The sequence below is a fragment of the Cordyceps javanica genome, chromosome 2, assembly GCF_051103115.1.
Source record: "Cordyceps javanica chromosome 2, complete sequence".
Taxonomy (NCBI): Eukaryota; Fungi; Ascomycota; class Sordariomycetes; order Hypocreales; family Cordycipitaceae; genus Cordyceps; species Cordyceps javanica.
The window spans coordinates 848,643-863,466 of NC_139296.1; the positions used below are offsets into that span (position 1 = coordinate 848,643).

At 56.8% G+C, this 14,824-nt stretch overlaps 7 protein-coding genes across 7 annotated transcripts; 1 reads left to right on the top strand and 6 right to left on the bottom strand.

Moving 5' to 3' along the window:
• Positions 1-13: 13 nt before the first annotated feature.
• Positions 14-793, bottom strand: V2A60_002759 (triose-phosphate isomerase; the record flags this gene model as incomplete). Its single annotated transcript, XM_083254105.1, has 1 exon — positions 14-793. One exon carries the CDS (start codon positions 791-793, stop codon positions 14-16), a length of 780 nt encoding a protein of 259 aa, XP_083110231.1.
• A 977-nt stretch (positions 794-1,770) lies between these two features.
• V2A60_002760 (RpiB/LacA/LacB family sugar-phosphate isomerase) lies at positions 1,771-2,340 on the bottom strand (the record flags this gene model as incomplete). The annotated part of the gene is made up of 2 exons (XM_083254106.1): positions 1,771-2,196; positions 2,305-2,340. The coding sequence occupies 2 exons, from the start codon at positions 2,338-2,340 to the stop codon at positions 1,771-1,773; spliced, it is 462 nt and encodes a 153-aa protein (XP_083110232.1).
• Positions 2,341-3,212: 872 nt separating this feature from the next.
• V2A60_002761 (uncharacterized protein) lies at positions 3,213-5,000 on the top strand (the record flags this gene model as incomplete). Its single annotated transcript, XM_083254107.1, has 1 exon — positions 3,213-5,000. The coding sequence occupies one exon, from the start codon at positions 3,213-3,215 to the stop codon at positions 4,998-5,000; it is 1,788 nt and encodes a 595-aa protein (XP_083110233.1).
• A 606-nt stretch (positions 5,001-5,606) lies between these two features.
• Positions 5,607-5,993, bottom strand: V2A60_002762 (uncharacterized protein; the record flags this gene model as incomplete). Its single annotated transcript, XM_083254108.1, has 1 exon — positions 5,607-5,993. The coding sequence occupies one exon, from the start codon at positions 5,991-5,993 to the stop codon at positions 5,607-5,609; it is 387 nt and encodes a 128-aa protein (XP_083110234.1).
• A 904-nt stretch (positions 5,994-6,897) lies between these two features.
• V2A60_002763 (pepsin-like aspartic protease) lies at positions 6,898-8,793 on the bottom strand (the record flags this gene model as incomplete). The annotated part of the gene is made up of 2 exons (XM_083254109.1): positions 6,898-7,025; positions 7,170-8,793. The coding sequence occupies 2 exons, from the start codon at positions 8,791-8,793 to the stop codon at positions 6,898-6,900; spliced, it is 1,752 nt and encodes a 583-aa protein (XP_083110235.1).
• Positions 8,794-11,007: 2,214 nt separating this feature from the next.
• Positions 11,008-12,489, bottom strand: V2A60_002764 (major facilitator superfamily domain-containing protein; the record flags this gene model as incomplete). The annotated part of the gene is made up of 3 exons (XM_083254110.1): positions 11,008-11,364; positions 11,413-11,554; positions 11,615-12,489. The coding sequence occupies 3 exons, from the start codon at positions 12,487-12,489 to the stop codon at positions 11,008-11,010; spliced, it is 1,374 nt and encodes a 457-aa protein (XP_083110236.1).
• A 482-nt stretch (positions 12,490-12,971) lies between these two features.
• V2A60_002765 (uncharacterized protein) lies at positions 12,972-14,394 on the bottom strand (the record flags this gene model as incomplete). Its single annotated transcript, XM_083254111.1, has 2 exons — positions 12,972-14,221; positions 14,283-14,394. 2 exons carry the CDS (start codon positions 14,392-14,394, stop codon positions 12,972-12,974), a joined length of 1,362 nt encoding a protein of 453 aa, XP_083110237.1.
• Positions 14,395-14,824: the final 430 nt, after the last annotated feature.

Consider the following 14,824-nt stretch of genomic DNA (forward strand, 5'->3'; position numbering starts at 1 on the left):
GAGTGGCATGTAATTACGCCTCGGCAACCTCTTTCACAGTCTGCACGAAGCGATCCGGGTCGTGGGCAAAGCGGCCGAGAAAGAGGCCGTCGAGGCCCGTCTTGAGGCGCTCGAAGAGGCCGGGCCCGGCGCTGCCGCCGTAGACGACGCGCGTGGTGCCCTTTCTGTCCCGGACGCAGTCGAGGGCGCGCAGGCCGGCAACCACGGCGAGGATATGGGCGTTGCCGGCGGGCTCGGCGGCGCCAATGGCCCACACGGGCTCGTAGGCCAGGACGAGCTCGGCGTCGTCGGCGAGGGCGCGGGCGACGGCCTCGACCTGCGGCCGGCACTCGTCCACGGCGGCGGCCGTGTCGTCGCTCCGCGTCTTCTCGCCGACGCACACGAGCGGGACGAGGCCGTTGCGGCTGGCGGCGGCGGCCTTGGCGGCGGTGACGGCGTCGTCCTCGCCAAAGAGGCGCCGGCGCTCGGCGTGGCCGACGGCGACGATGCGCGCGCCGGCCGCCCGCAGCACCGAGGGGCTCACCTCGCCCGTGAAGGAGCCGCTGTCCTCCCAGTGGCAGTCCTGCGCGCCGGTCCACACGGGCAGGCCGGTCGCGCGGACCTGGGCGGCGGTGGCGCCCACGGTGACAAAGTCGGGGAGGATGAAGACGTCAATCCGGGCGAGGAGCTCCGGCGGCAGCGTGGACAGGCGGGCGAGGACGTCGGTCGTGTAGTTTTGGGTCTTGTCGTAGGAAAAGTACATTTTGGAGGAGAGGCCGACGAGGCGGCGGCGGGGGGGAGGCGTCGTCGTCATGGCGAGGGGAGCTGTGATGTCAACGCAAGAGATGCGTCGTGGTGGTGGCAGGCAAGCACGGCAGGACAGCAGCGAGGCACCACAAATGCTGTACTCGGGTGGACAAAGGGAAAAGGTAGAGATGAGGTAGAGGAGAAATCATGGTGGGAATTGGACCCCAAGAAAAATGAAACTGGCAACTGTTCTTGCTTGGTAGCCTCACGACTGGGCGTGTCCGAGGCTCGGTGAGCTTTCCGGCGGCTGGGGCGACCCCTCCAACCCTCCAACCCGCCTGGAGCCGACTGTTGAACAGTGGCATTGGGTGCTGAAGGAACCCGCTTAAGGCGCTGAGCTCCGGGCGGGTTGGCGGGTTGGCGGGTCCGAGGGTGTCTTTAGAAAAGAAGGCGGTTTCTGGGTAGAGGTGGCGAAGGATATACAGAGCTACGACGGATGGATTACAATGAAGAAAAAAACCAAAACAATTACCGAGACATCAATTCCCCAATTGGTATCTAATGATTATTTGTAACCCCTTTGAACCGGCTCTGAAGAGCAAATCTTGCTCGCGCTCTCTACGACTGCCTGTGTCGGCCACGGGTGTATGAGTACTAAACTACAGCGAACGCCCGCAGCGCCCACAGCGCCCACAAATCTCCCCCGCCAGGTGTTGCCGCTTCGGGCATGCCGGGCTCTGAAGTGGTGACGGATGCATTGCCACGCTGACGCCGATGGCTCTTTTTGGATTCAGGATTATATTGATTTTTGTCTTGTTAATCTTCCCCTGCTTACTCGTAGTTGGACCATGAGCAACAATTGGAGCTAACTGTCTATACAATGTGTACTGATGATGTGCTGCTGGGAGGCGGACATCACAGGCCCGGGCAAAGAAGCACAACACCGCAACAGACACCCCAGTACTTCATCATGGTAGCTCCGTCTTTCCAACATTGTATAGGAACGCACTACCTTTGATAACGTGCACATCGGCCAGGAGCCTCTTAACCCTCCAGCTGATCAATCTCGGCCACCTTCTTGGCACTCGCGCTGTTGGGGTCAAACTCGTAGCCCAGCCACTCGCCCGCCAGGCGGCGCGCCAACTCAAGGCCGACGACGCGCTCGCCCATGCACAGCACCTGGGCGTTGTTGCTGAGCACGCTGCGCTCGACGCTGAAGCTGTCGTGGGCCGTGACGGCGCGGACGCCCTTGATCTTGTTGGCCGTGATGGCCACGCCCAGTCCGGTGCCGCACACCAGCAGCGCCCGGTCCGCCTTGCCCTCGGCCACGAGCCGCGCCGCCGCCGCCGCCCGCGTCGGGTACGCCGTCTTGTCGCTGGCCTCGCCCGAGCCCACGTCGATGACCTCGCTCACCCGGCTGTCCGACTCAAAGTCGCGCTTGATGGCGTTTTTGTAGCTGACGCCGGCTTCCTGCAGAAACGAATTGGGTTGTCAGCGGTTGATAAAAACGAGAGGAGGAGACCAACGCAGAGAGAGAGAGAGAGAGAGAGAAACAGTGGCGGCTGGCTGGTCACTTACATCGCAGCCCATGGCTATTCTCCAAGTAGGTGCCATTGTTTGTCTGATCTTGATAAACCGTAGAAGGAAATGAAAAGAAAAAAGGGCCGAGCGTCTAGACGAAGTGAACAGAAAAGATGTCAAGGTCGAGAAGATGCAAAGGCAAAAAGGTGACACGAGAGAGGCAAGCTTTCGTTTGCACGTCCGAAGCTCGGCCACGGCTTGCACCAGCACAACCTCGCCACACCCCTCACCAACTTGGTCCAACCCCCACCAAAACAAATGCTCGGAGAAAAATTATTCGATCACGCTGCCATCATTCAGGGACCGCGGTGCTAGGCAATGGCCATCCGAGTTCCAGAACCCCGGATGCAGGGGCAAAAAAGCTGGGGCAAGCTCCATCTCTCGCAGCCCAAAAAGACCCCTTCGTGGTGGGTGACCGCTGCCCGCCGGCTTGCCCGATGCGGAAATCCCGATCGCAATCCCCCCATCTCCATGATGCTGCAAACAAGAAAACGGACCAAAGCTATGCTGTGCTTGGTGCCATTGTGGCACACTTGCAATGTCTTTCTAGCTGTCCGAAGACGGGAAGCTCCAGATTTAGTTGTCCGTCTTCCCCTCCCTCACTCGTCTCGCCCGCTTCTCCGACTGCGGCACCATGCCCGACGCCGTTGTTGCTGCAGCCACGCCTGCCAACCTCGACACCCCGTGGGCAGAGGACAAGGACGAAGAGTTCCTCGCCACGCACCCCCAGCTCACGATAAATCGCTGATCAGCTCCCTCGGGGCTCTCCCTCTGCTCTCTCCTTCACCCTCACCCTTTCCGCCGTCTTACTGCTGCAAAGACTTTGCGGTCGCCGTAGTCGTCTCTCTCCTGCCGCACGACCTCTCACCCGCAGGAAAACAGCACGCGACCTCCCATAAATCACCATGTCTAAACGTCACCTCTTTGACTCCCCCGACGGCCTCGTCAATAAGGCCCTCCGCGGCATCATCCGCTACAACCCCAGCCTCAGCTTCGACGAGGCCAACCGCGTCGTCTTCAACTCGGACTATGATCGCTCCAAGGTGGCTCTCATCTCGGGCGGCGGCTCCGGCCACGAACCCGGCTGGAGCGGCTACGTCGGCACCAACATGCTCGCCGCCGCCGTTCAGGGCGACATTTTTGCCAGCCCCAGCACCAAGCAGATCGTCGCCGGCGTAGACGCCGTTCCCAGCGACAAGGGCACCATCCTCGTCATCACAAACTACACCGGCGACTGCCTGCACTTTGGCCTCGCCAACGAAAAGGCCAACGCCAAGGGTCACCGCTGCCGCACCATCATCTGCGGCGATGACGTCTCCGTCGGCCGCAAGGGCAGCCTGGTCGGACGTCGCGGCCTTGCCGGTCAGATTGGCGTTCTCAAGGTCATGGGCGGAGCCGCCGGCGCCGGCGCGTCGCTCGACGAGGTCTACGATCTCGGTGTCGCTTTTTCCCAACAGATCGTCTCCATCGCCGCGACTCTGGACCACTGTCACGTCCCGGGCCGCGCGGAACACGCTATGCTCAAGGAGGACGAGGTCGAGCTCGGCACCGGCCCCCACAATGAGCCCGGCTACAAGAAGCTCTCCCCGGCGCCATCGCCGCAGGACCTCGTCAAGCAGATCCTCACCCACTGTCTCGACGAAAAGGACCCCGAGCGCGGCTACGTTAAATTCGCCCCCGGCGACGAGACCATGCTGCTCGTCAGCAACTTTGGCGGCATGTCCCACCTTGAGATGGGTGCCCTGGTCGACGAGCTCCTCGAGCAGCTCGAGCGCGACTGGAACATTGACCCGGCCCGCGTCTGTGCTGGCTTCCTCGAGACGTCGCTCAACGCTCCCGCTTTCTCCGTCTCCGTGATCAATGTCACGGCCGCCGCCAAGAATTGCAGCTACTCGGTCGACCAGATCAAGTCCTTCTTCGACGTCCGTACAAATACCTACTGGGAGTCGGTCGCCGGCGCCCAGTCCAAGCGCCGCGCCCGTAAGGACCAACTCGTGCAGGCACCCAAGCCCGAGCACAAGACGGCCGACGACGCGCACGACCTCAAGGCCGACCCAGCCCTGCTCGACAAGGTCCTGCGCACCGCCTGCGACGATCTCATCAAGGCCGAGCCAGACCTGACCAGGTGGGACACCGTCATGGGTGACGGCGACTGCGGCGAGACGCTCAAGACGGGTGCCACTGCGTTGCTCGCCGCGCTCGACAGCGGGCTGGCCAAGACGGGCTCCGTCGTCTCCGTGCTTCTGGAGCTCGAGGACATTGTCGAGAGCAAGATGGGCGGTACGCTCGGCGGCATTCTCGGCATCTTCTTCGTCTCGTTACGCGCCGCCGTCGAGAAGAACATTGCTGTCGCCCAGTCGGACGGGGCCGTCGCGCTCTGGGGCAAAGCCCTCGCCACCGCGCTCGAGAACCTGCGCCGCTACACGCCCGCCAAGGTCGGCGACCGCACCGTCATGGACACCCTCATGCCCTTTGCTGAGGCCATGGGCACCTCGGGCTTTGACGGCGCCGTCGACGCGGCCGTCAAGGGTGCGGAAGCGACCAAGACCATGACGCCCCGCCTGGGTCGCGCAACCTATGTAGGCGGCGGCAGCAGTGGCGGCGAGAACCAGGAGCTGCCTCCGGACCCGGGCGCGTGGGGAGCGATGGTTGTCATTGCTGGTCTGCACAAGGCTTTTACGGGCAGCAAGTAATGAAGGTGTGGGAGAAGTTGCATTTGGCGTTTTTTTTTTTTCACAACTTGAGCGGCACCGGAGTGCCCTGTAATGAGGGGGGAGGCTGAGGTAGTAACGCATAAAGAATGGGCATGTTTGCAACCGGTAAAAGAATCGCCGGGCGAGATGATTAGTCTGGATGCATGAATAAACATTTGAAATAAAGTAATCAGATTTGAGAGTATAGGTGAAGCTACCTTGATCTGATCTACACGAGTTGATGGGTAGAAATTCCAAAACTGTCCAAGAGAAATAGCTACGCAGGGCGTGTGAAAGATTGATAATCCCCAAATAATTCTCGATAAATCACAAACCTGCAGAGAGAAGAAGACTAAAACGACGAAGAGATAAAACGGTCAAGCATGCGAAATCCTTGATTGTTTATTCATGGAGCAGATGATTCCCTCGTTGATTTGTTCTGACTCCTATGGCGGGGATATTTGAAGGAAATCTACGTTATCCTGCTGATCTGAGTCGAGCCTTTCATATTATAAAAATCAATTGACAGAAACAGAAAATTAAAAAAAAAGAAGAAGACGGTTCGTTTCCACAACTTGACGATGCTCAACACCTCCCTTGGTTTCCTCAGTCGCTATCCTCCAGAGCCTTCTCCTTATCCGACGCCTGCTGCTCCCCCTGCTGCTGCTGCTGCTGCGGAGGGAACTTCATGCCGCGGTTCGGCCCGCCGGGCGCGGCGCCGGGGCCCCAGCCGCCGTAGCCCCCGGCCGTGGCGACGCCGGCGAGCCCCGCGGCGTTGCCCATGGCCAGGGTGCCGGCGAGCTGGTTGCGGCCGACGCCGGGCTGCGTGTCCTTCCACGAGTCGAACTGCTCGCGCGTCTTGCCCGTGTACTTGAGCAGGTCGGCGTCGCTGATGGGCTCGCCGCGCTTCGAGTCCTGGTAGCGCTGGTACAGCCCCTTCTTCTCGCCCTGGCCGTCGGCGGCGGTCTTGTCGTTGGACTTGAAGAGACCCATGATTTGTGTGTGTGTGTGTGTGTGTGTTTTTTCTTTTATCGTTCCCTTTGTCTATTTAAGGGCTGCAAAGATGTCGACGTGTTTTTTTTTTCTTCTTGGTGCGTGCACGTTGCTGCGCAAAGGAGTTTGTGTGTATAAGTCGCTGTTGGGTTATGATGTAATGTCCCGCCAAGAGAGGACCCTTGGACAGCAGATCAACGGGTTTTTATCACGAGTAGGCGATTGCTCTCCATGGGGTAAACTCAGTGCTCCCCCCAATCAGTTACCCGCCTGCATCAGCCTTGCAATGACGGCATGGGCAACTACCTCCGACTCGGCCCAATAACGCTGCTAATCAGAACTGTGGCGCTGAGGCTGTCCCGCTTCTGGAAAATTCGCGGTGGAGGGTTGTGAAGGGGTCTCGCCCAGTTTGTATTAATCACAAGACCACTCAGCAGTTAATTCAAAATTGCCGTTGAGCCGACCAGGCTGCCAGGGCAAACTCTACTCAGCCTCAATGGGTTCCGCATAGAACCTGGGCGGTAAATCGAAGATTTGTGGGTTCTTTCAAGATGCTTGGCATTCAGGGAAGCGGAACATCCTCATAATTCTGCGTGGCTACATTTGCTCAAACATGTTCCAGTAGCTGTGCAATTGTAATTGTTCTTTGATTGGGCATGAAAGCCTGGTTATATACAATGAACCGCCACCGAGGCACTCGTCACACGCCACACGCACACGTACACGCACCACAACTGTACGTTTAGGCAGCAGGTTCATTATCGGCCCTTTAACCGGTGATAAATAACTACCCCAGTCTGTCGTGGCGGCGCGCCATCGCCGAACTAGCAAACTAGTGATGCGGGCGGCGGCGCCCGGACAAGGTAACAAAGAAACGTACGACATGGACGTCCCCTTGCAATTATTAGGCATGGACGGCCATACCAATAGTGTTGTTACCGCCGTTGAAGGCGACAAACTGCGACTTGAACATGATGTCACCGTAAATAGCCATGCCGCCAGCCGGAGCCGCCTGCAAGCCGCCAAAGCAAGCTACAAGGAAAAAAGAGAGTGTTAGCCGAAACCAAAATCCACAACTAAAAGTAGTGAATGCCGAGCGCCGAGCTCCGCTACGTTTCAAGGTGGGAAACCTGGAAGAATATATATATGTGTGTGTGTGAAGAGCCCCAAACTTACCACCATTGCCCACGGGCGCAAAGTTAATGTCGGCGCCCTTGATGCGAGCCATGTAGACGCCGCCAATGTCGAGGTCCAGGTCCGGCAGCTTGGCATCGCACGGGACGACGACGCCGCCCATCTGCTTGCTGTTCTGCGCCTGGGGCACCTGCGCGTAGTAGCCCTTGACGACGGAGGGGTCGGCGAGGAGGAGCGTGGTGCCCGTGTCGGCGATGGCCTGGCCGCCGCGGGCGCCCTGCTGCGGGGCGCCGCCGTTGACGGCAAAGGACTGGCTGCTGAACTGCCAGAAGCCCTTGGTCGTGTTGACGGGGATCCAGGTCATCGGGCCCGTGAACTTGGACGCGTCGACGCGGCCAAACTCGTACGCGCCGGGCGCGCTGGCGCGCAGGTCGGCCGTGAAGAGCGGCTCCGCGAGGCTGGGCATGACGTTTTCGAAAAACGTCTTTTGCTTCTGCGGCTTGACGGCGTTGATGGTGCCAAAGGCGAGGCCCATGAGCCCGTCGTTCTTGACGTCCTTGGCAAACGTGCCGCTCACCTGGGTCGCCAGCTCGACGGCCTGCCGCGGCACCACGGCGCCGCCCACCTCGACCACGTCGGTGCCCACGTTGCCCGTGGCGCCCGAGCCGTCGCCGTAGCGGATCGTGAACTCGGCGCCGGCCATCATCTGGAACGACCGGCTCTTGGCCGGGTCGAAGAACTGCCGCCCCTGCGTCTGCGCCGTCGGCAGCTGCGAGTTGAAGACCCAGAGGTCCGACGAGCCCGTGTCAAAGTCGAGCGTGATGGGCTGCCCGCCAATCTTGACCTGCGCCAGATACTCGACGTCATCCTTCTCCGGGACGGCTTCCACCGTACCGGTCTGATTGCCTTGGCGCGCCTTGGCGAGAGCGTCCGTCATGTCGGGGCTTTGATTGCCATTGTTGTTGTTGTTGTTGTTGTTGTTGTTTCCGGAACCCTTGCCGCCTCTTCCAGCACCATTGCCATTGCTATTGCCATTGCCATTGCCTTGTTGGCCGCCACGGTTGCCTCCGTTGTTGTTGGCGCCATTGTTGGCTCCGTTGGCAGCACCGTTACCCGTGCCTTGGGCAGGCCGGTTGCCGCCATTGTTGTTTTCACCGTTATTAGCACCGTTCCCAGCTCCCTGAGTGGGACGGTTGCCGCCACCATTGTTGATGTTACCGTTGTTATTATTGGCGCCGTTATTCGCACCGTTGCCGGCACCTTTGGGAGGACGATTTCCATTTCCAGTAGCCTCGCCGTTGCCATTACCATTACCATTGCCCAGCAAGCTACCCAGGATATCGTCGAGAGCGGACTCTGTCCCGACTTGCTCCACACTAACCTGGTCATCCGACTTTTCCATCGGATTACTCCATTTGCTAGTACGACGCCTCTCTAGTATCTCGTTCTTCTCCTGTGTCTCCAGAGCGTCGACTAGATCGTTGGGCAAGGGCATTCCGTACTTGCGGTAAGCTTTGGCAAGGGCCCGGGGTCCATTTCGGCCAGTGAAGGCTTCATTTCGAACTCGTTCGACCTTGAAAGATCTCTTTTCCACGTACGGGGCGGCGGTAGCCAAGCTCGTCAGCTCCAGCAGGAGCAGTAGTGAAGAGAGGGCCTTGGTATACATGGCGCCTGGCTATGTGAAATACCGTGAAACTTTATGAAAGGAAGAAGAAGAAGAAGAAATGTCACGCCTGGTGACAGAATGAGAATAAAAAAAAGAGATGGTAAAATAAAGATTGAGCTGAAAGAAGGGTGGGCAAGAATATATGCCAAGAACTCAACACATAAGAAATGAAGTAACAAAAGAACGGGAGCCAGCGTCCCTCGGATGATGAAGAAGAAAGGGAGTAAGGAGAAAAGACGATCAAGAACTCGGGCAAATAAATGTCTAGTAAAGGAGTATATACACGCTGCTGATCCTCTACCAAAGATGTCGGCTGTGTCGGTCTGTTCGCAAACCGAGTTCGTCACAGCCAATCGCCCCCCAGACTTCAACATGGCGAGCTGGATAGCCGCCCAGCAGACGTCGTCAGCCTATTGCGGAGACCGGGATCCCTCCAAGGGACTCTCCGCAGAAGCAAAACAGGTGCTACTGGGAGTTGTCGCTCACACACGGCTTGTAACAGCGATGGCAAAGTAAAAGTCAGGCTTATTGGCTATATCTGTGGCTTCCACTGTTTCGCGCTATCCGATATTCCGCTTCAGGCCCCGAGGGGCGCTGATTGTGGTTTCCCTCGTGCCGCCGGAGCCGGGTGTATCAGCCGGTAACAACAATCTGGGCGAAACGTGGTTGCTATTTCCCGCTTTTCGGAGCCGATATTGCCAATAAAAATTTCATCATCGTGCCAACATGTATTCTACGCGAAATGCCCTTAATTTCCCACAAAGCCGGCTCTTATCTGCTGAGTTAGGATGGTGGACAGGCAACTGCGGTTTTCATTATTCGCAAGGCAAGGGGGGGGGGCATATTAATTACGTCTACACGCCTTCTTGAATAGGACAAATGCAGCGGCTACCGTAATAACGGAGAACGAATAAGTAGTACACCGTGAATAGCCCCCAGGTTTCAGCGGCAAGGGAAAAAAGGGACCCCCGCTGGAGAGAAACTTGTCATGTTTCAGGACTTGCATGTAACAATAGGAAGCTGCTTAGCGATTGGCGGAAATAAATGAATTGTTATGATCCGTACTGAGTGAAGATGATTGAATGGATTGGAACAAGCTTGCATGGGGAAAAGCGATAGAGGGCACTTCATGGGCAGTCATTCCCTTCATTTCCACAATCGCCTACTTGAGTGGCAGGTACTAGTTATTCGGTGGCACTGGGACAACCTGACCAGGGGACCGTTCAGTTTGACCATCATGTAACCGACTAAAAGTATAAAGTTGGTGAGCAACTTAACTAACTAGTGGGTAAGTAGCTTGAGACACCGACTCTGCTAAGCGTCCTTGTGCCGGATGTGATTCCTGACTCACTAAGCATTGTCTAACCGTGCCTACTCAACCAAGCGTACTTGATTTTTTTATCGACCGTACCTGCTTTATCAACGACCCTCAAGTGTGAGCAGCATTAAATCAGAGGGCAGCGTATATGCTGATTATTGTATGAGCTCGGCGGCTGTCACTGCTAGATATTAAGACTGAAGGAACCTTGCACGTTTTTTTATTTTTAGGACAGAAGCCTGTTATTTCTGGCTTTCTTTTTTTTTTTCGCTTCTCCTTTACTTTTTCTTATCAATCTCTTTATTAATGTTTTAATCTCCACTCCCTTGGTTGGTTTGTTACAACTACTTGCCTCTTGAAGCCTATATTTAGCGATTCTCAGGTGTGCATGGCCATCATGGGCATTTTCCTGGTCAATTCACTTGCATTGAAGAGGACCACAATGTACATCAAGCTTGGCAAACGATGCAATTTTCCCTTGGCGATGCGATGCGAGGTCGATCGCCAGTGGATACGGCTTGGCGCTGAAACCACCAGCAGCGGCTAGCCGTTTCACACACATCTTCAAACTCACTGGGGCGGACTGACGAGGCTCACAGCACTAATCGGGCAAGTCATGGATGAGACCTGGAACTTCGTTTGAGACGCATGAAGATTCGGAGCATATTGGTAAACAAATTGGGCAGGTAGGCGTGGGTATCATACCGGACGGCAGTCCTGTTAATCTGGCAGAGTCGCAGTCTTACACCACCAGCTAGCTGTCCTCGTCGTGATTTTCAGAGAAAGACTTTCTCACATGCCGTAAATTAGCTTGTACCGGATCAAATGTACATATGTTCCTATCAATCAGTCTGCTGATCTCGTTTCTGATCATCATGGTTGAAGCGGTCTCCGTCTCAGCCGGTTCGATGCCTTCCATAATTCTTGAAGACGGCTAGCAAGAGCAGATCATATGTTCCCTTCAGAGAGCCCGCAAGCACAAAGGTCAACCAGAAGTACTTGTGACTAGCAAGTACACCGGTGATCAGAGGGCCCATGCTCTGCGCTGTCGTCTTGACGACGTTTACAGCGCCCATTACGGAAGTTCGTTCTCCCGGCTGCAAGATGGTAGCCATGAACGCGGTCCTCGGTGCACTGTCCATGCTCTGCAGGGATGCACGCAAAACCAAAAACATAATCGCAAGTTTCGGATCCGATGGAATCGGAATCAGGGCCAGAAACACTGCCGAGGGAAGATGAGTGAACACCATAGTCTGACCACATTAGCAAAATCATGTCATCTCGGGATGGATGAAACGAACCTTGACATTTCCGAGGCGCTTTGCAATGGACGAAGCGACCAACACCGTTATTGCCGAAATGATGCTAGTCGTGAAGAAGAGAGACCCTAGCTTGCCTTCTTCGATGCCGAACTGGCTCCGGAAATAGAACGTTACCCATGAGCTGTGAAAAATATTAGCCATGTCCGCGTGGTGGGTTTGTCTTGTGTCCGCAGATACTCACAGGGAGGCCAGGCCTGAGCCCAAAGAGTCAATAGCAAACAGGATACAAAGAATGGTCGTAATCTTTTTGCTTTCCGGGCTGATATGAGGAAGCATAGATGCCAGCCGGCTCTTCTTGGCAGGCGGCGCAGTTTCCCGTGCATCATCGAGCAGGGGCGCACGCTCATCAGCGGTATCTGTCGGTGCCGGCGGAGCGGCGTCGAGCTCTACCTCGCGGGACAGCATGACGGTGAGCAGCAGCTTTATCAGGCCGAACACGGAGTAGGCGACAAAGGCTCCGCGGTAGGCGCCGAGCAGCGACCAGTGAAGGCGGCTGCGGGCCGCCTCGATGGCCCAGCCGCTGGCCATCATGCCAAAGGCCGACCCGGCGGGCGCGAAGAGCGTGTACCAGGCGTACACCTCGGCCCTGTGCTCCGTGGCCGTCAGGTGGGCGACGATGCTCTCCTCGACGGCGCGAAAGGGCCCAATCTCGTTGCCGGCCGGGCTGATGACGCCGAGGATGGCGGCGAGCAGCAGCGCCCAGTAGTTGGAGAAGAGGGCGAAGACGGCGCCGCTGGCCGCCATGAGCAGCGCGCCGAGCGAGAGGATGGCCTTGCGGCCGACGCGGTCGGCGAAGAGCGTGAGGAAGAAGCTAATCACCACGTCGCCGGCCAGCGTCAGCGTCATGAAGAGGCCGACGCGCGTGCGCGAGTGGCCGAGCTCCTGCAGGAACGCGACCAGGATGAGCGTCGTGACGCCGTAGGCGAAGAGCCGGACGAAGCGCTGCAGGCAGAGCAGCTTGATGTCCCGCGGCGAGTGGAAGAGCGTGACCAGGCCGAGCTCTGCCAGCACGCGGTAGTAAAAGGGCGGCCGTTGGGCCTGCGCCTCGTTGGCCATGGCGACGACCGGGGGCGGCGGGAGGAGGGAGATTCCGTCACGACGGATATGGAAAAGTTTGGTGCTTAAACTGTCGCGCCCAGATTGAATACTGAATCGAGTTCGTCTGAGATGTCCTCGTGTCTGACGGCGCACAGTGGTTATTTATGAGCTTCACAACTGTCGGAGCTCCGAGATGACACTAGTGAGGCTGTGATGGCCGTATTATTCGCAAATTACGAACGTCTCCACGTGCATCCGCTATTTACCCCAAGCGAACCAGTTTAGGTGGGTTTGATCTCAAAGTTCGCCGAATCGCCGAGACTGCGTAAGAGTGTAATCCTGTCTTGATTGGTTTTAGCTGGACGCTGATACGACCCGCATATAAGCAGGGAATTACAAGTGCTCTGCCAAGGTATTTCGAAATCCTGCTGTTACTTATCCCATCACTCTGTCTAAAGCAAAACCCTTCAAGCCCTGAAGAAGTAGGAGAGCTATTTTGTCTACTGCTTGTACTCTCCTTCGGAAACGCGCCTGATCAAGTCCTTGAGTACCTTGGCGGCATACTCGTAGTCCTTCATGTCTAGGTAGATTTGCGAGCTGAGCCGTACCCAGACTCTGCCTCCCAGCGCGAACAACGGCATCAGAGTCCTGTAGTCGTCCTTTTGGGTCTTCATCATCCACTGGTGGGCGCTCCCGGCATCGTCCTCCGGCAGCGCGACATCGCCATCCCGGGCAGCGGCACCCTTGTCGCCCAGCCAGATCGGTAACGCGACGTTGGCCATGGCGCAGTTGGTCAATGTGCCCTTCTTGTTCTCCAGGACCTCGGTCCCGAGTTCCTGCGCCACGTACTTGCTTCCCTTCTTGTTGAGGTCCCAGAGGTACGCCATGATGCGGTCCTCGCCGCCGCACACGTCCCTGCGCCAGGCGATCGCATCCTTTGTCACAATCTCCTGCGACCGGTCTCTTGTCCCCACGAGCTCGAAATTATTGACAAACTCGGACTTTGTGTTTGGCGGCAGGGGGCTGCGCCGGACGGTCGCCTTTGGGAGGTACCCGTGGCTTATCGAAAGGGCCGTCCGGATCAAGCCCTGGTTGCGCTCGGGACAGTACAGGATGGCACAGCCCCGGGGCACGTGAAGCCACTTGTGGCAGTTGGATGTGAAGAAGTCGGGATCCGCCGCGGCGAGATCCAGCTTCACCATGCCGATGCCTTGCGCACCGTCTACCATGCTCAGCACGCCGAGTTCTTTGCACGCTTTGCACATTTCTTCCCACGGGAATACAAGTCCGGGATTCGAAGAAACGACATCGAATGTGCAGATCCGGGCTCTCTTCCCTTGCTTTTCAATCTCCGATACCGCATCACGGAACTGCTGAATAATGTCCTCGTCCTCCAACGGGTAGCTGAGAGGGATTTCGTGAATTCCGACACGACTCGTACCAAAGTATTCGACCATGTAGTCTGCAATCTTTGCGCATGCTGGATATATCGTCGAAAAGAAGATGATGACGTCTTTTCCGTCTTCGGCCCACTTGATGTTGCGAAACACCGTGTTGACGGCCTCGGTGGCATTGGGCACGAATACCACGGTGTCAGTCGGCGCGTTGACAATCTTGGCCACGGCTTCGCGGGACTCGTCAATGAGCAGACCCAGATCATACCGGATAAACTTGTCCGGCTCCGCCTCGGATAGGTCCTGATAAGCCCGAAACTTGTCCCTGATCTCGAGCGGCATCGTTCCATATGATCCTGCGGGTTCTTTATTAGCCCTTGCTCCAAGTTCATCAGTCTGCGCTGGCCTGCGTCCCACCGTGGTTCAGGTTCACCCAATCCTGTGCAAAGGGGAACAGCTTCTTCACTTCCCCTCCAAACTCCAGATACTTTCCTCTAGAAGGAAGCTCCGTTTGGTTGGTGGAAGCCATAGCTTCATACAGATACTGGTTGGTGATGAGTCTCCGATTATATGATTTGACAACTTCAGTGTTGAGCTGAGCGATTAAAGACGGCAAACTAAAGACGGCAAACTTGTTCCGACTGCGCTCGGACTGCTGACAGCGCTCGCGATGAAGAGATGATTTATACAGATTGCACAATGACTAGGTCCAAAGAATGCTTTACAAGTGAGTCATTGCAGCTGAATAATTCGACGACTTGCGGAGATCCGATTTCGGGTCGCGCCCATCTCTCGTCTTAAAGAAGTCAACCACGCCCTATAGAAATGCTAACGAAATAGGCCGCGAAAAGCCGCAGCTCACCCAAAAAAAGAACAAACGCGAATTATTATGGCCCCTACCAAAACACTTCGTAACGAGACAAGCTAGTTTAAATGATCAAACCACAAGCATAGGTCAT